A 27,382-nucleotide genomic window follows, 5' to 3' on the forward strand; every position below is an offset into this window, starting at 1 on the left:
ATTTTCGCATTATTATCCATACCAAAGAAGTCTACAATATTAATATTTTGAATATATATTATTTATTTGGACACAAAACATCAGCCCATTTAAAGGAGTCTCCAACCTTTCCATTTTTTATATAAATCTTTTTGTAACGATAAAAAAAAACTTGAGAGGTTGAGAAGAATTAGACAAGGTAGGCTGGAAAAGCTGCCACGTCCGAAAAATGGAGATTGACGTAGCAAAAGAATAAAGAAGCACACCATGTGCACACCCACGTAGATCTCCTATTGCCCACTAGAATCTCCTGTCTCTTTAATTCCTATTTTCATTACTAAAATAAATAAATAAATTCCCTGAAGAATATATACAAAACAAATTCGTAACGCACCCATCAATCACATTCTTCTTACATGAATTTGAATAGATTCCGTATCGATCGTTGTGACAGTTGCGATCACGTATATACCAAACACACATTATAAAACAATATATATATATATAGTAGTTTACACGTCTTTTTTACCTATTTTCTTACTTTTTGTGTTTTTCAGTTTCTTACGTAATTATGACCCTAATTATATATTTTTCCAAAGACCATACGAAACCAAATTAATTAAGTAATGCAACAAGCATTAGGGTTCTCGTCGCTAAAAAGCTGCGGCGGAGGAACCCTTTCGATGATGTATGAGGGCTGATAATAATACATCATCCTCTTCATGCCTTCCTCATCCGCCATCGCGGCCATCTCATAGTGTCTTCCCTCCTCCATAGCGGCCGCACCCGCATCTTCTCCGCCACCTTCCTCTTCCATAGCCTCTCCCTCCTTCTCTTCTTGCTTCTTCTCTCCAGTTTCTGGCGGTTTCTCCTCGCCTTCTCCGCCCTCCTCCTTCTTCACTTCCTCCGCAGCCGGGTTTTCTGGTTCCGGGTCAGGTTGGGGTACTATTCGGGCTTGTTTTTTTGTCCGACGGTAGACGTAATCTACAAGCTTCTCGGCGTCCATTGTTCCAGTCACTATTACTTTTCCCGTGGTGTGTTCCGTCACAGTTGTTTGTACCCCTAAACAACAATATATATTAGTCAGTCCAAATATAGAACAATGTGACAACAACGATTTGCATTTAATCATTATTTAATTAATATAGTGATTTAACGACAATACTAACACACTGATTTTTCGTTCAAACTGAGTTACAGACTATATTAATATTCGTATATACGAACAAAATTTAAACAACTTAATTCACTTTTACGGAATGTTTCTAATTTTAATATTATTATCAACAAAGCGATTTAAATTCTTTGAAACCAAAACCTCATGTCATCAACAAACTTTAGTTTAAACATGCACGTGATGCAGAACGGGATATATAGACATATAGTGACTCTTCTTTTTGACGTGATATAATGACATCTATGTCATTTTTACATGGGTGCGTCTGTTTTAGATATATTCGGAAAAACAAATCATAAAATAAAATAACATATATCAATATAACCGAAATATTTTATGGATTTGCCCATTTTAAAAATTATTACAAGTTTTACATTAAAAAGGGGTATTTCGGTTTTGAGTAGATCCAAAGAAAAGTATGTATATGTACCTCTCATTTTGAGAATCTTCTTCCTGAGCTGGTCAGCACAAGCTTGGCAGTGCATGTTGACGTTTAGCTCAACGGTGGTGAGGCCTCCGGAGACCTGAGACGTTATGATCGGTGGCAGAGGCTCTCCCTCGGCCGCCGGAAGTGGAGAGAGGACTTTGGCCATTCTTTTAGTCTTCTTCTTGATTTTGTTGCAAACTGCTTGCGGATCCAACACTCCCTTTATCGTCACTTGGTTCTCATTCATGTCCATCACCACTTCTTCCACACCTACACATTTTTACAGTTAAAGTTTAATAGCTATTTATTTTACTTATGGATCTTTATAAAACAATATTTAGCTAGTTGGGATTTAGAGAATGAAGCTATTGGTTTTTATTATTAATTTTTTTTGTTTTAATAAATAGTGATGACCAATAATTCTTGGCCGAATCTAATTCTCCATCTATTTATATATTTGTTTACCTCTAATTTTTAGAATAGATCTTTCAATCTTCTTGGCGCATCCTACACAATGCAAGTCGACGTAGAGTATGAATGGTGGAGGCGGTGGTGGTGGTTGCGGCTCCTCCTCCTCCGCTGGTTTCTCCTCCTCAGCTGCATCTTTCTTCTCCTCGTCCACACCTTTCTTCTTCTCCTCTTCCTCCGCTTTGGCCGGCCCTGGAACGGCCTCTGGAACTGATGCTACCTCCTTTGCCTCCTAATAATGAAAAAATCAACTATAAGTTAACGATAAACATGTATAAAGTTTTGTTGCAAATTAAGAATATTGAAGAGCTTGAATCTTACTGGTTTTACTTCTTCGCCCATTCTTTTAGAATCTGTGGTTATACGACGATTATAAATGGAACGAGGAAGAGAATATGTATGGAGGAATGAGTAGGGAGAACGAGTATATATATGAAACACTATAATATATAAATACGAAGGGGGAATGGAATTATTGATGAATAATTAAAGTTTTAGTATAAGGTAGGAACTAAACAGAACATAAAGCATAAGAGGTTGATTCCATAGCACATGGCAGAAACTAATCATCCAACATATATAGACACACCCCTTCACCCTTGTACCTTATATATAGATTTATTCTCACCACTAATTATGTTTTGTAGTTATTAATAACTTTTTCGATTTTTTTTTTCTCTTTGGAATTTACCATATTTTGAAGAGAGCCTGGGACAAGATGGTCCGAGGTCGGTAGGTTTTATAGGCATAGAATGTGGGTGTTCAAGATCATGTACGTACCTTGAATGATTTTGTAATGTCTTCGTATTGATAATTGAATTATGGTCCGTTTGTTTCTTACGTATCGTATGGATGGTGAGCCTTGATGAATTCAACATTAGAATTTAGTTTCCGGATGTTGTTGTTCGTTTTGCCGAGTCAATTTTTTCAGTTACCCATCTGAAATCAAATTTTAAAACGACCGAAGTAATAATATGTACTTCGATACAAAAAACGAAAATGAAGCTTCTGCGTAAAATTGTAATTTTTATCTAAAAATGTAGCATGTCATTTAAATTGTTATTTGATCTTTAACTGCATCCATAATCTACATGTTTTGCATCAGAAATTAATATATGCTTAAGGAACGAACCACATATGTATTATATTCTAATTCACAACAATGGATTTTTGGTAAATTCCTTCCAGTTGTTTTTTCACTTCTATTTTATTTTTAATTTTCATGTGAGAAACGTATATTCTTGATAACGAGGAAAACTATATATATACATAAAAGGAAAGGAATGGGACCATGAGATAATAATTTTTGGCATCGAAAAGGACAATACTTTGCATCATACTCACCGACTTTATTGATTACATTTATAAAATTTTCACTTTTTATTTTCTATAGTAAACTTCTTCCAGTTTTTCCTATTCTTAAATCTAATAAACCAATGTTAGTACGAGAAAAGATGATTAGATGACGTGTGATCATTTCTACCCAACATTTTCTTGCAGCTAATTTTTTTATTTATCAATAAAATACTTACGTTACAAAGTTGAAAGCTTAATGAAGTTTTGACACATTTACAGATAAAAAGTACTTATATCTTCCTATCATTGTTAATTTGGTGATACATTACCACATGTCATTTACTTGGTACCCTAATTTTCTCATTCTCGCATTTCCTACATTTAATAGACTCTAATCAAAAACTTTCATGGTTCAATTTTGAATACTATATATACTACTATGTATTCGATTAACATTTTATATTGGAATTGTATTGATCGCAATTCCTAGGTTATTTGAGTATATATCGCATAAAGAATAGTTCAGAAATTGTATTATTGACTTCTCGTTCGTCCAAGTAATTTTAATATGGTCCAAAGTAGTTAGAAAAGACGGATCAAGATATAGTTGTATACATTGTATGGAAACTATTACGTAGTTTTTCTTCATTCGTTAAAGCGGATTTGGTTGATTTGATTTATCTTCTTTTAAAAGAAGCATCAATATTCTTTTAACCACAAGTTTCGGTTAATTGTATTATCGATACTAAGGACTATCTAATCAGTCGAAGAGACACAAAAAAAATGTGTTCTATTTTTCATAAAAATAGAAAAATAGCATCCCCATTTTTTAAAAAGCAATTTTTGGGATGGATGCAACCCAACGTGGGGTGCCCAAGAAAATGAAAACTATATATAAAAAAAAAAAAAAAATTGTGGATTAAAATTTTTGTGAGAGCCTTTGGCATGGTGGAAAGTAGAGACCACGTGGGATGCTTTAGATTAAATTTGGACAAATGAGAAAAAATTATTTATTCTTGTTTGACAGTTTAGATGACTCTTGTAGACCAATAGCTGTTTGTTGCTCAATTGTGCTACTGCCTACTGGTGTTAATTTACGTAATTATGTTGAAGTTAAAGAGTAAATTAGGCGCGCGTACGTTATCGACAACACGTAGATCATATCACCTTCTAGCTAGCTAGGTTGATATCACTATCAATGTGCCCTATTTGATATGTAGCTATATCATACACAAAGTGATTAGAATTATATAATATTAAAATAGTTATACAGTTCCGCCACCTGATTTCGAGTAGTACTGATTAGGGAGATTCAAAATTTAACATGATTTCTTTCTACCCAATAAAATTAGTCTTTGAACCTAGCTAAAAAGTCTTTAGAATCACTTTAAAGCTATATAAAAAAAAAAATAGCTATACAGTTGGATAAAACTAAAGTGATCCTTTTATAGGCATTTGCGGCTAACCACTAAAACAACCTTAGCTATAGGAAAATGATAGATGAAAGTGTGCAGAGAATTCACTCAGATTCTAAATGTATTTAGTTGAGCGGTGTTTAATCAATGTTTGGTACGAAATGTAAATTTTTTAGTTAACTTTTTGTTATTCAAGATGATGTAAGAATCTAGAGACTACATATATACGAATGAGCATAGAAATGATATTGTGCGATTATAATGTTTTCGAAAGAAAATAATTCCTAATGCTAACGGGTTTGAAATATATATATATATATATATATATATATATATATATATATAATAGAAGTAGACTCGGCGCATCGCGCGAGATAACTTTATAATAATTTTAACATATTTTTGATTTATAAAAATATTTAAAATTTTATATTTTGTGTTTCGATAAATTATCTAATGTTTGTTATTTTATTTGTTTTTAAATAAGTATTCTTAGTCACTTAAAATGAAGTGACTATTGATTAGTTAAGCATTAAACTGAAATTTTTTGTTAATATGAAATGTTACTTTAAAATATTTAGTCTGTATCCCATAAAATATAGAGCTCTTCATGTTTTGATGCACAATCAAGATGTACAAACATTTTTTACGTTGGGAGAAAGAACATTGATTATGTATATAATAGAATGCGGTTGAACATGGACATTATGTGTTAGTTTGTCCGTTTTTAACATAATCTATAAAACATCAATATCTTAAAAAACCAGACACCTCCTCTTCTTGAGCCGAAACTCATGCTCTTCCTTCATTCTCTGTGTAATTAATTTCATTAATTAGATACTAAAGGTAGCATAAATAATTTTGCTATTTATATATTACCAGCATGCTTTACACATGCTTAAAAGTTTTATTATTATAATTTGAATATTTTAGCAATAAAATATTTTAATCTTAATGAATTATACAAATGACTTCAAATGCATTTGTGTTCTAGAAGTAGAATTCTTTGTGTTTCTTGATTAATTGCATTTGGAAATAAAGTTCTCTGTTAGATATTTCTATATTTTTATCACATACTTTATATCTATTGAACATACTAAATGCAAACTGAATTTTAGTTTAGAATTGAGTAAAAATATGTTATTAATATATATTGATATATTATTATATCAAATAAATTTGCTTTTTGTGTTATACTTTTCTGTTTAAAAATAATATATATATATATATATGTGTGTGTTTTATTATACTCAAAATGACCAACGAAAAAGAGTAACATACCATTGTATTATCGAGTTACTTTTTTTAGTGCATAACCTAAGAGAACATAAAATAATTGTTTACCAGATAATCTTTTTTTTCTTCTATGTTTTTATTTCTAAAATCATGTGATGGATGGAAGAAGAAATAACTCAAATCTTCCTACTTCTCCAAGACATTGTTTTTCTCTCTATTTCCCTCTGTCTCTCTCTCTAGAATGTAATCAGGATAAGCTTAGGGTGATTTTTGGATCTTTCAACTTGATAAACACGTGTTAGAGGTGAGTCTTGTTAAATGCGTATTGATGAAGCTTGTACACATGGTTAAATCTCATTGCCTTGCTCTGCTTGCGGGTAAGCACTATCATCACATCATCAATAATCGATCATGGCTAGGAAAAATAATGGAACATATGAGAAGAGAAAATAAGTGCATATATATATAGTATAACCCAAACAATAATGTTGTGAAAAGAAATCAGATGTTAATTAGATTTTTAAAAATAAGAATTAAGACTAAATTGTGTAAGAAAATAAAAACTGAATTTGGAAGAATCACATGGCTTTGGAACCCATATCAACTTATTTATTTCAAAACCTACAAATGTCACATAGAGAAAAACGTTAAATATTACAAAATTTAGAAAATTATGTGAGAGGTCAAATATGGTGTTTGATGAAGACTTTATCTAGCTATTTATAGATAAATTTGTAGTAGTATGAGAAATTTTTCAGTTTTTTTTCTGGGTCAAACATCATTTTCTGGGAGTTATGGTTACATTTCAAAGAATAAATATACCATTTTTTTTTTTGTAAAACACAAATTGTATTTCAATTAATACATTAAAGTGTATTCATATGATGAAATATTTGTTTTGAAATTTTTTCAAACAACATAGGAGTAACATTTTAAAGAATTAATATGCAATAAATTGTGTTAACGATTACTATTAAAGAAAAATAAACTATCATATTGTTTTATATCTTGAAATTATTTTTGAATAAACCGATTTGATCTTTTGGCACAAAAACTGTGAAACAAATATTATAATTCTTTTGTCAACAAATATTATTATAATATTATAATATTATTATAGCTTGAAATTAGTAAAGAACTTAATAACCATCACATTATATTTTTCCAAAATTATGATATTAATATTTAAATCTTTAATTATTGAAAATTTATCTTTTCCAGAATAATAATATTAATATTCAATTCTTTCTTATTTGCAAAATTATAATGTTATGGTAATTATATAAAATATTGGTAAATGATACCTATGTGAAACTATAATGTTATGGTAATTATAAAAATATTGATAAATGATATCAATATATAATTACTAAAAATACATTGCGTAAATGTCAATATATTTTTAAGTATATATATATCATTTAAATTTAGTGAATATGATAAATAATGTATGTAATTTTGAGAAAAATGAATTAAAAAAATTAAGTAATTAAAAAGTGAGGATATGTGTCGAAAATATATGCTATCAAATGTCGTTGTGTTATACAAAGTCAGGAGAAAACGTTCTCATATTATATAAGATATGTCTTATTTATGTAATATTAATACTGTGTGTAATTTATCAAAAAAAAAAATATATATATATATATATGTATTTTATCTTTTTATGGAATTAGAACATTTTGCGTTGAAATCTTTATGAAGACATCAATTTTATTATTTAAATAGAAATAAAAGGTAATCAGTTCGGGTCCATGTTTACATGTGCCCAAATACCTGGAGCTGACTCAGCTTATACAACATGCTCCATCATCAATGCATACACATATGTGCGTGTCTATGTATGCATCTTTTATCCAAATTTTACTTCACAAAAAGTACGTGTATTTCCATATTTCATGGTGGGTTTGGCAAGATTTCTAGGAATCTTAAAAAATATATATAATTTTAGTATTTGTTATGTATTCGCTTGTAAACTTTAAAAATACATTACACTATCTTTTAGTAATCTTCTACAAATTAAATAAATTGAGATAGTCTTCCACGTACTCCTAATATTTAATATATACTCCTCAAAAAAAAAAATCACACGCTAATGTGATTAAAATATAATCTATTTGAGTGTGAAGTAGAAAGATGTCTACGTCCACAAATACTTTGATGTCTCTGCAACACAAATATAGAAGCAAAACGATTTCGAATGACTCAAATCAATACCTAATTTTTAATTTAAACAAAAGAAAATCAATAGATAATTTAGTTATTTAATTTGTATAAAGCTGCCAAACAACATACATAGTCAAAATCACTAGTATCTTCCTTGTCTCCATCCTTATACTAATTCCCACTGTCTATACAACCACTCAGACCCCCGCGACATCGCGGGGAAAATATGTTAGAAAAAAGTAAATAAAATTTAAAATTTAAAACTATACATTATAAAATCATTTGAATGTAATAGAATAGTTTGAATATATAAACATTAAACATAAACTGTTACTAAAAACACAACCATAAAAATAAAAACTTCTAACAAAAAATATTATGTAGAATAAACACAACTTTGCAAAAAACATTGTTTAAAGTATAATAAATATATAAGATATTTTATGAAAAATTATGATAAAAAGCTATAATTAAAAAATCATTATGACAAAGTGATCCTAACTAAAAATATTGAACTAATGGTTTTTTTTGGTAGAAGAATATTGAACTAATGGTTGTAATGAGTAAATATAATTTTCTATTAAATAATTATAATTAAAAATATATTTAATAGTGAGTGAAACTGTATCAAAGAAAAATTAAAATTAAAATACACAACTTTTAAAAACAAAATAAAATAAATGAAGATATTTTTTAACGAAAGTTACGATATATAGACGCAACTGTAAATTATATATTAAGTTTTATTAAATTTCTATATTGCTATAATCATTTCTAAAATTTGATTTAGATTATAGAATAATGTTGAATATTAGATATTAATATCCAAATTATTTAGATTCAACATAAAACGGAAAATTTGTTTCAACGAACAATGATTTGTTAGTTATTGATGTAGAGACAAATATATAAAGTTCAAAAGACATGACTTTTAAATAGACACACCTATTAGAACGAAAAATTGTGATAAAAGATATGAATAAAATATAGTGAAAACACACAATTCTACAATGAACAGATACAACTGTTTGAGTTTAAAAAAAACAAATAAAAACAATTTTTTTTCAAAAAAATACTACGAAAAATTGCAAGTGTTGTTCGCATTTATTCAGATTGTTATTATTATTTTTAAATATTAAATTATTTTTAAAGAAATGTTATGATAAATAGACGCAAATGTAAATTCTTTATTAAGTTGTATTAAATTTCTCTATTGCTATAACCATTTCTAAAGTTTTTGTTAGATTATAGAATAACGATGAATATTAGATATTAATATTCAATTATTTAGATTCAACATAAAATGGAAAATTTGTTTCAATGAACTTGTTCGTTATTAATGAAGAGACAAATATAAAGAGAGTTCAAACGACATGACTATTTAAATAGACACACCAAATAGACACACCTATTAGAATGAAAAATTGTGATGAAAAATATAAATAAAATATAGTGAAAAGACACAACTCTACGAACAGATACAACTGTTTCAATTTTTTTTTCAAAAAAAACAAATAAAAACAAAATTTTACGAAAAGGTACTACGAAAAATCGCAAATATTGTGTCTGCACTGGATTATATTTATAACTAATAACCCATATAAACAACTTTTAAATAGAAGACATCTTTATTACCATATTGAAAAGACAAATTCAAAAACTCACTATATAATCCATCTAACTCTTGGAAAAGAAACTCCAGGTATTTTCATTAAATTTTTATATTTAAAATTAACTAAAAGTTGTAAATTAGATTTATCATTCCAAAAATCTTTTGTTAAATCAAAATTGGAGGAATTTCTTTACTTTTAAAACAATGAATGCTAGAGAATAATTTAGAAAGCTGTAAAAACTATTGAGATTGAAAGTTTATACTCCCTCCATTTCATAATATAGAATGTCTAGAGAAGTATTTTTGTTTCATCATATAAGATGTTTTCACATATAATATGTTTTCACATTTCTATGCAACTTTTAGATTAATTTCATATTTTATGATTGGTTCAACTTTTTAAAAATAGTTGTTTCTTAATATGTGTGTTTTAGCTAAAACATCTTATATTTTGAAACAAAAGGATTGTTATTTTCTGTCATGACAAAAAAATGAAAACAGTTCAAATAGACAAATATATATAGATTTTAAAAGATATGAATATTCGAATAAATACAACTCTACAATGAACAGTTGCAACTTGACAAAAATATCATTACAATGAATAATCGCAACTTTTTGTAAAACACAAAATTTAATTTTTTTACAGATTTTTTTGGAAAATTATCCAAAAGGTACGATTGAAAAAACACAACTTTTGGTGGCATTTCTTCGGATTGCTATTATATTCATCATTCCAAATTTTTTTGTTAAATCAAGAATTAGATGAATTTCTTGACTTTTAAAAGAATGAATGCTATAAAGTAATTTAGAAACATTTATAAACCATTGAGATTGAAATTTTAGTTGATTTTGTGTCATGACAAAAAAATTGAAAACAGTTCAAACAGTCAAATGTTCCAATAATCACAACTTTACAGTGAACAGTTGTAACTTTTCATAAATAATTGTTTTAATGATCCATCACGACTTTTCGAAAAATATTCAAAAGGTACGATTGAAAAAACACAATTGATAGTCATATTTTTTTGAATTGTTATTATATATAGATTTTGCTGGAGATATTTGTCTCCGACGTTTGGTAAATTTGTTGAGATAGTCTTCCATGTTGAAATTTTTGTAACTTTTTTTTTTTTTGGGGTCACTGGTAATTTTGGTTAAAACTGTGGATTTGGACATTACGTTTTGGTATACCTACCTATAAAAGAACGTTCAAGTCGGAATAATTGACATAGTTCGGATCCGATCGTTTTCATAGGTTAAGTCTGAACTATATTTACTTTTGACATGCCATATATAATTGGGTTTCAACAACTGTTTTTAGTGGAATGTACTAAGCAAAATGGTCATTGTTAAGTGGTTTCTTTATCTCAAAGTTCATCAGATTGTATCACAATCCCAAAAAATAAAAGTTACGACGAATCAAAAATTAAGACAATAATGTTGACGAATGTTTTTTTTGCATTTGTTGATATATTACTGTTTATGAAACATAAATAAGAAAATGATTTATGAAATATTTTTGCATATCGTTCTGAAATAACATGAAGTTCCGTTTTATACCAACCGGCAACATGAGACTTTAATCTGATTCAAAAGTATATCCAAAAAGTCAAGAAAAGAAGAAAAAAAGAAAGCCAAATTGACTAAGCTAAAAACTCTATACTTTGAATAAATAGACTTTTGTTTTATGCAGTGCCATGTTAATTTTTTTCTTGCATGGAGTCATTTATATCCACTATTGTATATTACGCTTTAAAAGTGTGCGTCGCCTTTTCTGTTCATTAAAATCGGAATATTGAATTTGATTAAATAAATATGATACGTAAATTCTAAAAATAGTTGAGATAAAGTTAGTTGGTGTTGGGTGCATCGCATGTGGAAGGAGACATGAGTCCAACTGCAATGGCGTTAAGATTCGAATGTACATATTTTACGCATTTAAAATGTCGTTTAATAATGTAGTGGAAAGAATTGTATTTTTGTACTCAAGCATATATTATTGGTTTAAATACAAAATAATACAACAACAATACAAACTACTTAACTGAAATTTTGATTATTTTTCTATCGCAGTTATTTACGTAGTATTGTAGTTATCGAAAATAAATAGAAAATACATATTTTACGTATTTACGATGTTTAATGTAGTGGAAAGAATTGTATTTTGTACTCAAATGTTGATGGATCGATCCATATGAGTTTAAGCATTATCCAACTTATTTACTAAAATCAGATTAGTTCTCTAATAGATTTATTAGCTTTAACAGAGGCCTGGTTGAAATTGTGGAATATACTATTTGCCACATAGCACCAAATCACGAATGATTACACAATTTTTATGTCAAAACGCAACTCAAATAGAAACGCAGCCTAGTAATCCTCGAGTGTCCTGAATAGAATCGATGTTTTAAAATCGTATATGGTAATGGCGACAACACAATCTGAAGACGCATGTGGTCAGAAATAAACTTCCAAAGGCTTTAGATTCCCTATTACATCTAAACATACCAACTATAAAACTGTCGTACATGTAAACAACTACCCTCCTAAACAGACCATGGTTCATCTTGAACGCAACAACAACAACAGATGCAGAAGCAGAACCTAGACAAAGACACTATAATACACAAACCCAAGTTCTCAACCTGTAAAAAACTTTTCTTTATCCTCATCATACGAATGATCGAACAAACATCCGATCCAGCGAGTTTATGCGATTATTAGACTGCAAACCGACATCACAAACACAAGCGCTACCACACCAGCTCTGAAAAGTCCTTTGTATGAACATCCCATAACTGCAATCTTCTTGAATATGAAACTGGTCTTGCTCTTTGATCTGATGAAACTACCACATCCTTTCGTTAGAGTTTCCCTTGTAGTGTCCTTCACCTGAATCTATTTTAAAGCGTAAGAAATAAGGTTAGAAAAATGTAACGCATGTGAAAGGTTCCTATTTCAATATTTTTTTTTTAACTTCTTCTCACCTCTTTCTTGATACATAGGAGTTGCGTGCTGTCAGTTTCTGACTTGTGACTGTCAAGGTTAACCTGAAGACGTAACCTTCTTGGGGCATCACCTTGCATTACAAACTTCTCAGCACAACCAGGGGCTTGTGCCCGTCGTGTCCTAATCTTAATTCCTGTTTGAGATACATCACTGATCTGGTTGCATGTCCTGAGAATATTATGTGGCTCATGATGTGGGATCTGTTCTGGCTTCTGTTCCACTAACTCTTTCCTCTCTGGAAGCTCATAAGGAATCTCATTAAAAGACTCCAAGAACTTGGTCATATATTCATCCGCATCGTTTGTACCGTACTGAGACTGAATGTGATCCCCATTGTTGTTTTTGAACAGTTCGTTTGAACCAGATTGATAACCATTGACAGAGGATCCAATCTCAGATTGCAACTGAGAGTGCAACGGAGAGAACAGCTTCTGATTCAAGGAATCAAACTCCAGATATGAGAGCCAATCAATATCATCTAGCTGCGATTAAAATAAAGTTTGTGAGTTTACAAAAGCAGTTATATACAGCCTACTGTAACGAAAAGACATGTAATTTATTCATCCTTACTCCGGTGGTTGTAGCCTCAGCGGCAGAGTTTTCGCTACGACATTCGCTGGAGACTAGAAGAGAAGACTCTGTGACATCACAAGAAGGCTTCGTGTCTTCGGTTTTAAGGCAAACAAGAGATACCTCAGACATCTCAACCTCAGATTTCATCTCGTCCACAACAGTTGGAGACGAGACCGCTGGTTCAACTTCACATGACTTAGAATCTTCTGGTGCAGCTCCGTTCACAATATCTTGCTTCTTAAACAACTTGCAAATAACAAAAGGGTTCTGCTAACCAAAACACTAATCAGAAACTCTAAAAGACCAAACACACACCAGTATATTATGTCATATAACTCAAGTTGGTTTTATACCTGTCCAGACTTAGTTCCATCAAGATCCTTCTCTGTAGCGCGGTACTCATGCATAATCCAACAGGTCCGTGTTCCCTTAGGAGCACGACCAGTGTAGAAGACTAGAGTCCTCTTAACACCTATAATCTTGGTCTTCCCTGATTTGATCTTACGGTCTTTCCCTGTAGCCTTCCAGTAACCAGCCACAGTAGCTCGATTCATCCTACTTCCACTCGGATACTTCCTGTCCAATGGACAGAAGAAGAGCCACTCTGAATCTGTCGTCTTCACCACAGAAAAATCTGCAACATCACAAAACCTAAAAACATAAATCTTTACTCTGTTTCTCTAATACTTAACTCAAATACACTGATTCCACTACCCCCAAGCTAAGCAAATATTGATCAAAACTAAACCAAAGTAAATCAAGATCGAATTGCTAATAATATTTAGGGAAGAACAATATTTACCAGGCAAATCCCATGGTTCCCATTTGCAGATATCGATCTCACGGATGACTCTGACGTCGTCATCGTGACCGTTGATCTTGAGCCGGAGATAGTACTTTACTAACTCTTCATCCGTTGGACTAAATCTGAACCCCACAGGTAGTGAAGCCAGCGATAATACATCCATAGGAGGTGCGTGCGACTTTGAAACTTCGAGAAGAGAAGGGAAAAAAAAAACACAAATTCGAGTTTAGGTTTATATCTAAAATATGGATCAGAGATGCGATTCAAAAGGTATCCAGAAGAAAACTTAAGGAAAAAAAACCCAGATTCCAGAATTTTGATCAAATATGGGAAAAAAAAAAACCTAAAATTTGGTAAAGTGAAGAAGAAGGGAAGGAGATGTGACACGGTTTGGTCAGCCAAGAGAGTTATCAAAAAGACATGAAGAGAAAAAAAAAAACAGTGTGTTGTGTCTACACGCGCTACTACTGCTTCCCAGAAACTTCAAAACCACGTTTCTTACGCGTAAAGAGATAATATATAAAATACCTGTTTTAACCCTGATACTGTGGATGTAAAATAGTTATGCTAGCCTGTGGAAAGTAAGGGTTATATTAGTAAAGTGAGGTTACATGAAAGACTGATATGTCAGTTAACGAGTTATATACTGACACGTGGAAGAGGCAAAAGGAGCTTGTACGAAAATTTCACTCTTTCCTGAGCTGTTTTTTTCTTTTTTTTTTGGGTTAACCTGACTGCTTTTTAAATGTCAGTGGTTTAGTAAAAGAATATATATAAATATTTTAATAATTGGTTTACTATATGAATTTTGAAAATTACACAAGTGACCAGTCCATTTAACTAATTGAGCTTGTCCATTTAACTAATTGAGCTTGTCCATTTAACTAATTGAGCTTGTTGTTTAAGCCCAACAAGAGAGGTATTATACACACAAAAAAACTCGATATACTTGTAGACTGTAATCTTTCAAAATATACTTGTAAGTTGTAACCTCATCAGTAGGGAAAAAGCAAAGCTAATTATGAAAGATTCAAAACAGAGACCACTTAAAACTGGACAGCCAAAAAAAAAAAAAAAAACAAAACAAAAGGGAAAATAGTTGGAGTAGCGATGGATGAGTAGTCCCAAGGAATAAGACATGAACTCTCTTCATAACAAAACCAGCTTGTTGATGTTGTGCATGAGAGCAATTTGAGAAACTAGAAAAACATCGAACTACGGAAGAAAACTTCGGCTGAATGCCAAATATATTGTATGCCTCTATGTACTTGAAAACCATGTGGGAATCTCATAATTTTCTTTTTGAGTTTATGATTTAGAAGAATATTTGTCTTCTCATGAATGGATTTGTCCGCTCTGTTTCAACACTTATTTGGAGAATCATGAGTCCAACTATAGTTTTTTCTTTGTATACAATGGTTTTTAATTTTGTGTCAAATTTGCCGTCTTCTTGAACTTTGTTGTGACTTCTTACAATTGAGAGTTTTTTTTATTGGTTCCTCCTCCAACTGCTTTACAAACACCATATTATATATTGACATGTGTATATTTTAAATAGATTATCAGAAACTTCAACTATAAAGAAAAATTCAGTTTTTAGTCTCTCTGTGTATATTTTTGTTTTTTGGTAGGAAATTAGTCTCTGTATATATTAGTCTTATCATTTTCAATTTTGAACAGTTACAGAAATTAAAAATATATATATCAAATTTTTTTTCAACAGAATTCGTATTAAATATGTTTGACTTTTGTGGATCCTCTTTACAAATTTATAAACGGCTTTTACGGAGATCTCAAACAGTTAATGTGGTTGACCAGAATAACAATTAAAATGTGACGTCCTAGCACCACCGATCTATCTATTACTTACTGTACTTTACCGATTTCAGGGGATTTAAAACGGAGAAGAAAACTTATTTGTAACCATAATTTATAATAGTTTTGATCAAGCCCAACTGAATTAAAAAATATATAATTTAAGTTGTAACTGATTCTATATTCTTTATACTTTTTGTTTTGTTTTTGACAACATATTCTTTATATTTTTTCAAGGAAAAAGGTTGAAAATAAACATGGTACGGTCCAGTTTCATGTAGCTCGAATATACCAAACTGATAATTTTAATGTTAAATTGACAATTTTTATTCAATTAGCAACAGAGTGACTCTTTGACACAGGTTCAACAACCATTGAACCTGAATCGATACAACTTTAAGATTTGTATGTTTCCTTAATTAAACAAAACTCTTTGACTCCCTAACCATCGTTACTTAAAAAAACTACTAAACATTCTGAGCTAAGCTTCTAATCTCTGGCTCCTCCCCATCTGCGACTCCAACGGTACATTTCATCGAGTCAAACGTTAAATCAAGGAAGTACAACGAACAAACAAGAACGCAACAAGTTATGAACATTGGGATGGGACCAAAAATCCATAGGAACAAAGGCGATGAGAAGTAGAACGCTCTTAGTCCTAGCGACCAGAAGTAGCTCCCACGGTTAACCGTTGCAGCCACATAGTCTTGGTTTATCATGAGACCACCATTACCACGACCACCTGAAGAAACAGCCATGAGCTGTTTAAATGGGACATTGATGAGGATGCTTGCATGGCTGTAATAACGAATTGATTGGACGTTTAGAAGAAACGCGACTAGGAAACACACTAGGATTGCAAAGAACTTAAGCGAGAAGGCTTGGTCGCTTTTGTCACCAAACACAAACCAAACCGAACGCTCTCCTGTACCACTGGTCATTAGTACCGCGATTAGTGAGCACAACATTATTGCTGTTGATGCCAATAGAGTTGACGCCATTATGTTATTCCTTAGCGTTTGAACCGCTAAAACGCCGTTTTTGGATGAATCCTATTTTCATTAGTTGTAAATCTATTATTAGTGCAAAAAATCTGAAAATCCAACCAAAAAGTAAAAATTAAAAATATTGGATGAAATAATGTACTTATTATTAACATTTAAAAAAAAAAAAAAAAAAAAAATCCCAGAAGTTGCGAAGCATCTTTTTAGTGTGATTAGCTTTTCACGCATGAGAACTCATTTATTAAGGAAATTTCCAGAATCCGACAGTTACGTAAAGAGCTTTAATATAATTATGTTCCCATCAGTGTTCAAGCGGTCTAGGCGGCCGCTTAGGCGCTAGGTGCTCAGCAGACGCCTAGATGACCGCCTAACCCGCTTAAAATTACATACATTTTATTTATTATTTATTTTTGATTTTTAAATTACATATAATTAAATTATTATATTTTATATCTATATACGTAATTATAAACATTTATATGTTGTTAATATAACTTAAATAAATGTATTTTTCTTCCCGTTGTTTATAATTTATAAATTTTTTATTTTTATAACATATATTTTAATATAATTATATATATATATATAATGTTTTATGTTGTAAACGCCTAAATCGCCTAAAAACCGTCTAGGCCCCGACTAAGCGTTCTAGGCGGTAGGCGTTGGGTCACCGCCCAGATACCGCCTAGCGCTTTTCTGAACAATACGAGAAAGGAAAAGATCTGAGAGACAAAAAGCTAAAGAACAAATATTTTGATACTACTTTAATGTAACAATTTCACTTGTCAATTAGTCATGATCGATGCATGCATGATGAATATACTTATATTCATATTAATGAAAAGAAATATACTTATATTCTCAACCTCACATCCTCCAACTCAGAAGGAACTGAAACCGTCGATAAGATTTTCTTTCCCAGGAAAATCTCTGTACATGCATGATACTTATCATCTATCAAATACTTTTTTCAATCAATTTATCTTTTTATCGTTATGTGTAAATTAATTCTATATGCAATACACATCCACGTGATATGCACAGGAATCTCCTTTGTTATCTCCAACAACCCTCAAAATATTATCCAATAAGCAGGAATCAAATTATTATTTTTCTGCATTTTCCAGAAAACCTCATGCATAAACCATATGGAGAGACCTAGATATATATATATATATATATATATATATGTGAAAAACCATATCAAGTTTAAAACCAAACGCAAAGAGATATTATAGTATAAGGAAAAAGATCGAACCTCCATCATGGCTTGGACCCAAAGGCGGCGATTGAAAGCGTTGAGGCCAACAACGGTCGAAGATGGACGGTTGATGATACGGTAGAGAAGCCATAGATGATAGAACACCATCAAAGCCAGTCCTAAAGGAACCAGTGTGTAATCCAAATACTCACGCTTCATCGTCTTTAGATCGAGAGATCGATCACAAGAAATTGTAACCAAAAAAATAAAATAAAAGAGATTGAAGGAGATTGAGAGAATTAAAGTGGAGTACGGGTCTTACGTGGACCCTCTCGTATCTAATGCTCTCTAATTTGTTTTGAGCTTCTCCCTGATTCTCAGCCGTTTCCTCTCACTCTCCCAACCTCTCTATTTATAGATTTGAGTCTTTATATATAAAACGTGCTAATGTTATTAGTTAATACTAGTATGTATATAAGGCCTATAAATCTCCACTTGTAAAAGACAAGCCCTAGCTGTTAAGTTTGGACCGGCCGTTGCTATTTGCTATAAATACACGTTTTATTTACTAAGTGAAATTAATATATTTGACATCTAGTTGAAAGTTTGAAACGAATAATATATTTCGTCATTTAAAGTTTTAAACTTTTAATTACCATTTTACTAATTACTACTATTCAATGCAAAGATTTACAAATAATTGCTACAACCACTAAACGAAAAGTTCAGTTCCAATTCACGGGAATTCCGAAGCAGTTATAGATTATAAAGACTACAAACTTTTAAGTTTTAAACAGTTGCGATAGTATTAAAAAGGACATATCATAAATATCTTATTTACAAGTTAAAAAGGACACAACGCTTGTACCTATCAAAAAAATATTTTAAGAAATCTTTGAAACTTATTTAAAATATATAAAGTAAACAATATTAAATTAATTATTAATTAGTTTTCACCACTTTATTATTAATCCATGTAGACCATTTGTAGTCAAAAGTTCCATTAGTGAATTCACCACATAAAAATTGAAATAATTAAGGCATGCACAAGATGTTATCTAATTTTGTTTGTCAAACAACTCACACTCCAAAGACTTTTCTTTCAACAACTCCCAACTGAAAAGCATGCAAAAGGTTTCTATAACTAATAATATTAATGTAGTACAACAATAGACCAATAAATATTGGGAAAATTTCTAAAAAAAAAACTCAACTTATTTTTATTTGGATGTTTAATATCCATTAGTTTTTTATTGGAATAAAAATACATGATATATTTTCTGCGAATGTAGAGATTAGGCTAATAGGTCGGCCTCTTAAGCCAATGGTTGACAAAAAAAAATACATGATATATTAAATTATTGTCAAATAAAACATCATCTTTAAATCGTTAGTAGATTTCAACCCGGGACTTAACAACGTTAATCGCCCGTTACAGAATTTTTAATTGGCGTTAAATTTCAACGACACGTGTTTAAACTGATATATATAATCAGTTAACAAAACTAAATGAATACGTTGATGTAGCGGGAAAATGGCCATTTTCGACCTGTACAATATGGAAAGTGTCAATTTCTACTTGTACAAACTATCGGTGCCAATTTATACTTGTACTCAAATAAAATTTAAATTTCATACCCAATTTAAAAAATAGTGCCGATTTCAAAGTCAACATCAGCAAATATTAGTCAAACGCTGACTCAGATGACACATGGCTAGTGAGGTGGCATCATATATCGAAAACGACGTTGTTTTGACATGTGATTTCGTTTCAAAATAAAAAGTAAGACACTAGACTCGAACCCTTGTCCAAGAAGCTTTTAACGCAAACCTTTTACCAAATTATCCAAATGCCTTATTCGAAATATTATGTAATTTTTATGTTTATAACTATATCCACTGGGTGAGAATCTTCATCCTCCCTTTTTTCTTTGGTATCGTCGATGGCTGCTCTTGGTCGTGCTCCGCCGTGGTTTCTTCTCCATCCAGATCCGGCTTCGTTGGCTCCTCCTCTCCCAGATCTGCCCTTAGTGGTCTTTCATGTTATTTTACAAATTTTTTTCAGTAAAATAATCTCTTTAAGTCGATGATTCGTGGAGGTTAGCACCTGAAACAGAGCAAACCACTGGAAGAAGCGACGGGAATGGAAGAATGGTGATCACAATGAATTTCTCTAGTAAGGTTCATTATAAACATTAAAGTTCCCCTGCCTTTCGAATAAGTTTGTGGGATCAAATGGTAAAAGGTTTGTTTAAAACCCTTGATGGATCTGGGTTCGATCCGTGGTAGTACATTTGTTTTCAAAATTAAATTATAACACCAAAACGACGTCGTTTTGATATACGATGCCACCTCAATAGACATGTGTCATCTGAGTCAGCGTTTGACTAATATTTGCAAATGTTGACTTTGAAATCGGCACTATTTTTTAAATTGGGTGTGAAATTTAAACCGTCGATGCTTTTTCATATTCGATTTAGATCTCGTATTTTCTAGGCTCTGTTTAACCAATAGTTCTGATCCAAAAATTCTCTACAACGGCAAAGGATGGTTCAGAGAGGAACAAATCGTGAATCATCATCATCATCATCAACGACTACGATTATAGTAGATGATGATGATCGTTCCTTGTTTTTCGCCAATGGTTTTGGGACAAAAAGCATCGATGGTTTCAAAAGAAACGGAAATTTTTTTTTTTGCAACATCACAGGTAAAGGGTGTCAAACCTGGGTTTTTTTAATTAAAAAATACACACGTTACCACTAGGCTACGACGACAGATCAACAATGTTCAGTAAACCGATTGTATATATACGTTTAAAAACGTCTGACTAATATTTAACGCCAGCTAAAAATTCTGTAACGGAACACGCTCAAGTCTTGGTTGAAATCTACTATCGATTTAAAGATAAGATTTTATTTGACAATAATTTAATATATTGGGTATTTTACTCCAACCAAAAACTATTGGGTTTCAAATGTCCAAATAAAAATAAGATGATAAATAATGTATCTTTATTATGAAATAGCTAAAAAATACTCCCTTTGTCCCTTAGAGCATCTACATTGGTCATCTCATTGAAATGTCTTTAAAAATAATAATAATAATAATAATAGTGTCTCTAGATGTTTGAACAGTAGAAATAATATCTAGGCAGAGACATTTTACATCCTCAAATCATGGGATGTCTTAAACTTTAATCTTAATATATTTTTAAGACATTTGTATCAGTATGACCGATAATAATGATCTTAGAGATTGATGTTTGAGGAGTTTTACACAAATTAAGAGATAACAATTATTAAATTTAAATACAATATTGTTTTTTTATTAAAAAGTATTATATATTTAAAGACCAATAACTATTAAGATTTTCAATTTTTTTTGATGATTATTTCTTGAAATTTACAAAAAATTAATACTAATTAACTATAAGTGGTAGAACATCAATCTTTGTTAGACATGGAAAGACTAGCCCTGGACATTCGGATTTTCGGATCGGATCGGATCGGATTATTCGGGTTTCGGTTTTTTCGTATTGAGTTGTATATAATCCGATTAGAATCCGAATATAGTTTGGATCGGATCGGTTCGGATTATTTCGGATTTGGATCGGTTTTCAATTTTTTTTAAGAATCCGAAGAAATCCGAATGATAACTATAATCAGATTAAAATCCGCATTATAATCTGAATTATACTAAGAACCCGAACTATCTGAACCAATCCGAATAAACTACATTCAAAACTAGCCTAACAAATCCTTTAAAGTTTAAACCAAACAATTCACAAGTTCATAATCATGTTCATAAACTAAACAAAGTACTCCATCTCCAAGTTTCAAAATCCAAACCATAAAACTGAAATAACAAATAAGTTCCAAAGGGAAAGACTGAAAAAAACTGAAACACAAGCGATGTAAGTTCACTGATCCAAACACAATTCCAACTTCCAAGCATTCTTGATTCCTCTCTCAATCAGTTCAAACGTGGAATAATGTAGAAAAGAACCTGTGTAAAACACTAAAACAAAAAAACTTGATTCAAACGAAGGAACAAGAAGAAAGCTGCAGAACATAAACCACTTAAAAATCATCGAATTTTTTTATTAAAAACTGACTTTTGGATCGGGTTTTAAGAAATTAAAAGTACCAGGGACATGACTCATGAGCAACTCGAGGCTCTGTATAAACCACTTTTAAAGCGCTGAAAATAAGTTAAAGAGGTGAGACTTGTTCATACCGTATTATTTGTCTACTTCTAGTAGATAAGAGACTTCTCAATTCAGCTCCCCAACTTGCATTGAGACTCAAACTCTAAAAGAAAATTAAATTAGACAAAGTTAATAAGTACACTAATACTCAAATGCACAATTGAAAAATGATAGAATGAAAAGGACTTACCTCTCTGAAGACTATCCTGCAACTCAATTTCAGCAAGCATTTGCTGAGTAGTAACCACTCCTTGCTCACTCAACTGAATCTCACTCTTTAACCACTGCTCACTACACATGAGAACCTCAAGCATGTAATGACTCAAGCAACTCCTAAATGGTTCTAGGATTCTATTACTATTGCTGAAAGCAGATTCAGATGCAACAGAAGACACTTGCATAGCAAGCACATCCTTTTCTATTGAAGCTAAAATAGGATACTTGGCACCATTGATCCTCCACCATCCCAAGACATCAAATGGTATCCCAAGCTGGTTAGTTTTCGGATTTTTCACTTTCTCCTTCAGATATAGCTCCAACTCCGTACTTGCATCTTGAAAACCTATCTCATATACCATCTCTTTGTACATAGTGTCCATCCTTTGATATTCAAGATCACTATCGAGATCCATTTTGTGATCAATATCACTTTAAGATGATGTTGCAGTCGACTGTGACTGAGAGAATGAAACAACCATTGTCGCATCAATACTATACTCTTCAAACAGCTTTTCCAAAACATCATTGACTGACTTGCTAAGCTCCTTTGATTCTGAACTATCTTTACCATATAGCATATCAAAGCACATACCAGCAAACTTCATTTTGTTCCTCGGATCAAACACACTAGCTACAATTAGCATCTTATTTATTTTCTGCAATCCACCCCAGTACTTATCGAACTTGTCTCTCATAGCCTTTGCCTTTAAGTTGAGCTTCTCATCAGAATTATTGCTCAATGCTATAAGATTCCTTTCTATGGTAACAATCTCATTGTAACACTTATGAGAGCAGACAGTAGAAGATGCTGAAACCACTAAGGTTGAGTTGTAGAAGACGACCAGAAACCTAACTAGCCTCTCTATTTCATCCCAGTCTTCTTTAGTTGGTGGCCCACTCCTCGGTTTTCCATCAACAATTTCACAGAAGTAATCATTATACAGCTTATCTTCAGCCTCCATCCTATCAAAAGCCAACCTGAATTTCAAAGCTCTTGTTAACATAAGAAAAGTTGAATTCCATCTAGTTTGTCAGTCCAATGACAAACTTCCCCTTGTCATTTTTCCTGATTCAACCTTCTGCTCAAAGGCTTCGAGTCTTTTACTTGAAGATCGAACATACTGAACACCATTTCGAATGGCCTCCACACGCTTATTAAGATCATGCAAACCATCCCTCACAACTAAATTAATGATGTGAGCACAGCAACGTAAATGCATGAACTTTCCACCAAACACAAATGCATCATTTCCTACTAAGTTGAACGTTTCTTTGAACTTCTTCAGAGCATTGGTGTTGGCAGTAGCATTGTCAACTGTTATTGTGAAGATCTTCCTTATTCCCCATTCTGCCAAACAGTCAAGAAGGACAAAACTTATTGTTGACCCTGTATGGTCAAAGACGTGCTTAAACCCAATGATCATCTTCCTTAGGTGCCAATTTGCATCAACAAAGTGTGTTGTGATGACCATGTAGCTAGCTCCTGTCGTAGGTGCAACCCATATATCCGTTGTCAGAGAAATCCTTTGCTTATTAGCAGCAATAACCTTCATCATTTCTGCTTTTTTCTTCACATAAGTTTCCACAATGTCCCTAGTAGCTGTTCTTCGAGAGTGAGGTTTGTGAAGATTAACCTTTCTGCAGAAGTTTTTCCAAGCCAAACTTTCAATAAATGAAAGTGGCAATTCACCGAGAACAAGCATTTCATTAGATGCTTCCCTAAACACATCTTCAGTAACTTTGGACATCTGCAAACTATCATTAGTAGGATTTATAACATGTTGAGTCTGACTTCTGCATTCTTTCCAGACCTTGCATTCCTTGCAGATTCCGAGATGATTTTTCAGACAAGTAGTTCCATTAGTTGTCGCACAACCCATCTCTCTAGTACAATAATGACAACGACATCTATCTTTCTCTCCTACGAGTCTTGTAAAATGATCTCATACCCATGACCTTGGTATTACCCTAGTCTTCTTCTTCTTATCCATCGTAGCCTTAGGAATTGAACCATCGACTTCTTCTTTCCTTTTGTTCCTAGTTTCATGACTTGTGTGACCAGTTTTAGGAGATTGAGACTTTACTTCTTCTCCATCTTTTTCATTTCCAAAGTCATTTGCGGGTTTAGGTGAGGAAGAATCCATCTGCGGGTTTAAGAAAAGTAGAAAACCAATCAATCACAACTAAATAACACTGTCACATAATAACTTCACTAACATCCACATACTATGTTAAACAAAACCAATCAATCACGGTATTACTTCACAAAGTCACAAACAGTTACACTATTTTTTTTAAAACCAATCCATTACACTATCACATTATTACTTCACAAACAGTCATGAACTATGTTTAAAAAAACAAATCAATCACAACATCACTTCACAAACAGTAAAAAAATAGAGATTATGACAAACATTTTACAAAAACGTTTGTAGCTAGCTCCTGTAAAATCAAACAAGGATTTGTGAAAGCATATGTTCCTATTCCTACTACTACTTTCAAACTTTCAAGCAACCCACGACCAGATAAAACTTAAAAAACAGATCTAAAGTTCTGAACTTTGAACAAAAGATAAAGCTTCACATATACTTCAAAGGGAGAAACTAGAAACTAGAAACCATGAAATTAAAGAAAGCTTAAATAGGAGAAAACGAAAGCAGAGAAGAAAGTACCTCTGAGTGATTCCTTGACGCAATTGACAGGGGATAAGGGATTGACGGCACTCGTTATCAACTAGGGTTTCTAGTGTGGAAATTGGGATTTGCATCTCAATATAAAGCAAGGGAACTAGGGCTGAGTTGTTGAGAGGCAGTCCGTAGTCGGAAAAAGTTTTCTGTCGAGACTTGAGAAGGATCGAGAGAGTGAGAGTCGAGACAAAAGAAAAGGAGGTTTGGGGTGTTGAAGGACAAAACAAAACTGTATATATATGTATGTATATAGAATTAACAAGGTGTCCTTGGTTTAGCGGATAACCGATCGGATTTCAGTTCGGATCGGTTTATATCCGAAATCCGATTCACAATCCAAAAATAAACCGATCGGTTTTTACACAGTATCCGAATCCGATCAAAATCGGGTTTTTCGGATCGGTTTAATCGGATTCGGTTTATTTGCTCAGGGCTAGGAAAGACTACATAACAGTAGAAATAATGTCTAGGCAGAGACATTTTACATCCTCAAATCATGGGATGTCTTAAACTTTAATCTTAAACCGATAATGATGATCTTAGAGATTGATGTTTGAGGAGTTTTACACAAATTAAGAGATAATGATTATTAAATTTAAATACAATATTGTTTTTTTTTATTAAAAAGTATTATATATTTATAGACCAATAACTATTAAGATTTTCAAATTTTCTTGATGATTATTTCTTGAAATTTACAAAAAAATTAATACTAATTAACTATAAGTGGTAGAATATCAATCTTTGTTAGACATGGAAAGACTACATAACATCTATCTTCAAGAGAGAGACAAACAGAGTATATATTAAATTTTGTAAGTTACAAATTTCATTGCAAAAGATATATTTTAATATAATAACATAATTTATCTTATAAAAACGAGAATAAAGAAAATTTTATTTCAGCTATATATAAACGATCAATAGGTCACAGTAAATTTTCAAATTTGAGCATAGTTTTTTTTCGTTAATTTATGACAAGATTGTTGAAAATATATGATCTAATATTAGTATGATATGATTGGACAAGTTCTCCTAGCAATACACGAATCTACGATGAACAACTATGCATGCACTACAAATTTTGGTTTGTACAGATTTTGATTTTGGTTCGAAGCTAAATTACCTCAAAAATAACTAGTACTGATCAGACGACAAAAAAAATAAAATAATAACTAGTACTGATCCATAATAGTGATTATAATTGTTATAAAAATATTGTTACTTAATCGTAACTAATTACCACAAAAATAGTTAGTAACTAATTACCACAAATTTAGTTACGATCCAAAATAGTGAGTATATTTGTCACAAAATATGGTTATCTATTAGTAGCAATTTATCAAAAACTTTATTAATATCTAAAGTTGTCACTATTTTTTACAAATGGCTATATTTTTACTACGAGATTTTATATTTAAATTTTGTCTCTAATTAGTAAATTATCATCACAAATTTTTGCTACAAATTATGTTCATGACATATATCGAAGCTATATCTTCGATAGTCTGTAGTGATGCAACTCTAAATTCTCAATAAACTTTGCATATTAATCTATAAGGAATTACATTTTCTGAGACTCAAAATTCAAATTTGGTGTAAAATTATTAATAAAAATTTAGAATATATCTTTTTTTTTCACAAGTGTGTTGTTTTATTAGAAAAGCAAACTTTGACAAGCCAAAATATCTTACAAAGGAAAGCCCAAAGTCTAAAAGTCCAAAAACCTAAAAGCCCAGATAAGAAAACCCTAGACTGAAGGAAAATCGATGTACAACACATAGTACATGTGACAAATAGAAAACGATTTGGATGACACGTGGAAAGTTGAAGAGAAGGGAGTCTCGTACACCGGCAGAATATTGTTACGCCGGAAAGCTTTAACTCCGGCCATATTCGCCGGAAAGTTGCTATAGATCTCAAGCTTCACCCAGAGAATTAAAGGCGAGATTCCAAATAAGGTTTGATGAGAATATGACTCCACTTTATGGAGAACTTTTCATCTTCATCTTCAATCAAACTTATAATCTTCAAGGAACTTGTGCTAGGATTAATCCATCGAGCATGTCTTTATTAT

General features: G+C 31.6%; 3 protein-coding genes across 4 annotated transcripts; all 3 read right to left on the reverse strand.

Annotated features, from left to right (window-relative positions):
• Positions 1–461: 461 nt before the first annotated feature.
• LOC104736482 (heavy metal-associated isoprenylated plant protein 9-like) lies at positions 462–2,834 on the reverse strand. Its single transcript, XM_010456477.2, has 4 exons — positions 2,373–2,834; positions 2,049–2,283; positions 1,587–1,853; positions 462–1,041 (listed from the first exon to the last, which is right to left on the reverse strand). Exons 1-4 carry the CDS (start codon positions 2,391–2,393, stop codon positions 599–601), a joined length of 966 nt encoding a protein of 321 aa, XP_010454779.2. The 5' UTR covers positions 2,394–2,834; the 3' UTR covers positions 462–598.
• A 9,399-nt stretch (positions 2,835–12,233) lies between these two features.
• On the reverse strand, positions 12,234–14,696 carry LOC104738150 (NAC domain-containing protein 91). 2 transcript variants are annotated; one of them, XM_087481720.1, is made up of 5 exons: positions 14,164–14,696; positions 13,715–13,995; positions 13,359–13,628; positions 12,767–13,270; positions 12,234–12,677 (listed from the first exon to the last, which is right to left on the reverse strand). In XM_087481720.1, exons 1-5 carry the CDS (start codon positions 14,327–14,329, stop codon positions 12,489–12,491), a joined length of 1,410 nt encoding a protein of 469 aa, XP_087337846.1. In that variant the 5' UTR covers positions 14,330–14,696; the 3' UTR covers positions 12,234–12,488. The 2 variants fall into 2 exon arrangements, with proteins under 2 accessions (XP_087337846.1, XP_087337847.1); XM_087481721.1 differs by having other exon boundaries at positions 13,715–14,012; positions 14,164–14,642.
• A 1,588-nt stretch (positions 14,697–16,284) lies between these two features.
• LOC104736483 (uncharacterized) lies at positions 16,285–18,705 on the reverse strand. Its single transcript, XM_010456478.3, has 2 exons — positions 18,244–18,705; positions 16,285–17,033 (listed from the first exon to the last, which is right to left on the reverse strand). Exons 1-2 carry the CDS (start codon positions 18,403–18,405, stop codon positions 16,449–16,451), a joined length of 747 nt encoding a protein of 248 aa, XP_010454780.1. The 5' UTR covers positions 18,406–18,705; the 3' UTR covers positions 16,285–16,448.
• Positions 18,706–27,382: the final 8,677 nt, after the last annotated feature.

This window comes from Camelina sativa, chromosome 13, assembly GCF_030686135.1.
Source record: "Camelina sativa cultivar CO46 ecotype springtype chromosome 13, ASM3068613v1".
Classification (NCBI taxonomy): domain Eukaryota; kingdom Viridiplantae; phylum Streptophyta; class Magnoliopsida; order Brassicales; family Brassicaceae; genus Camelina; species Camelina sativa.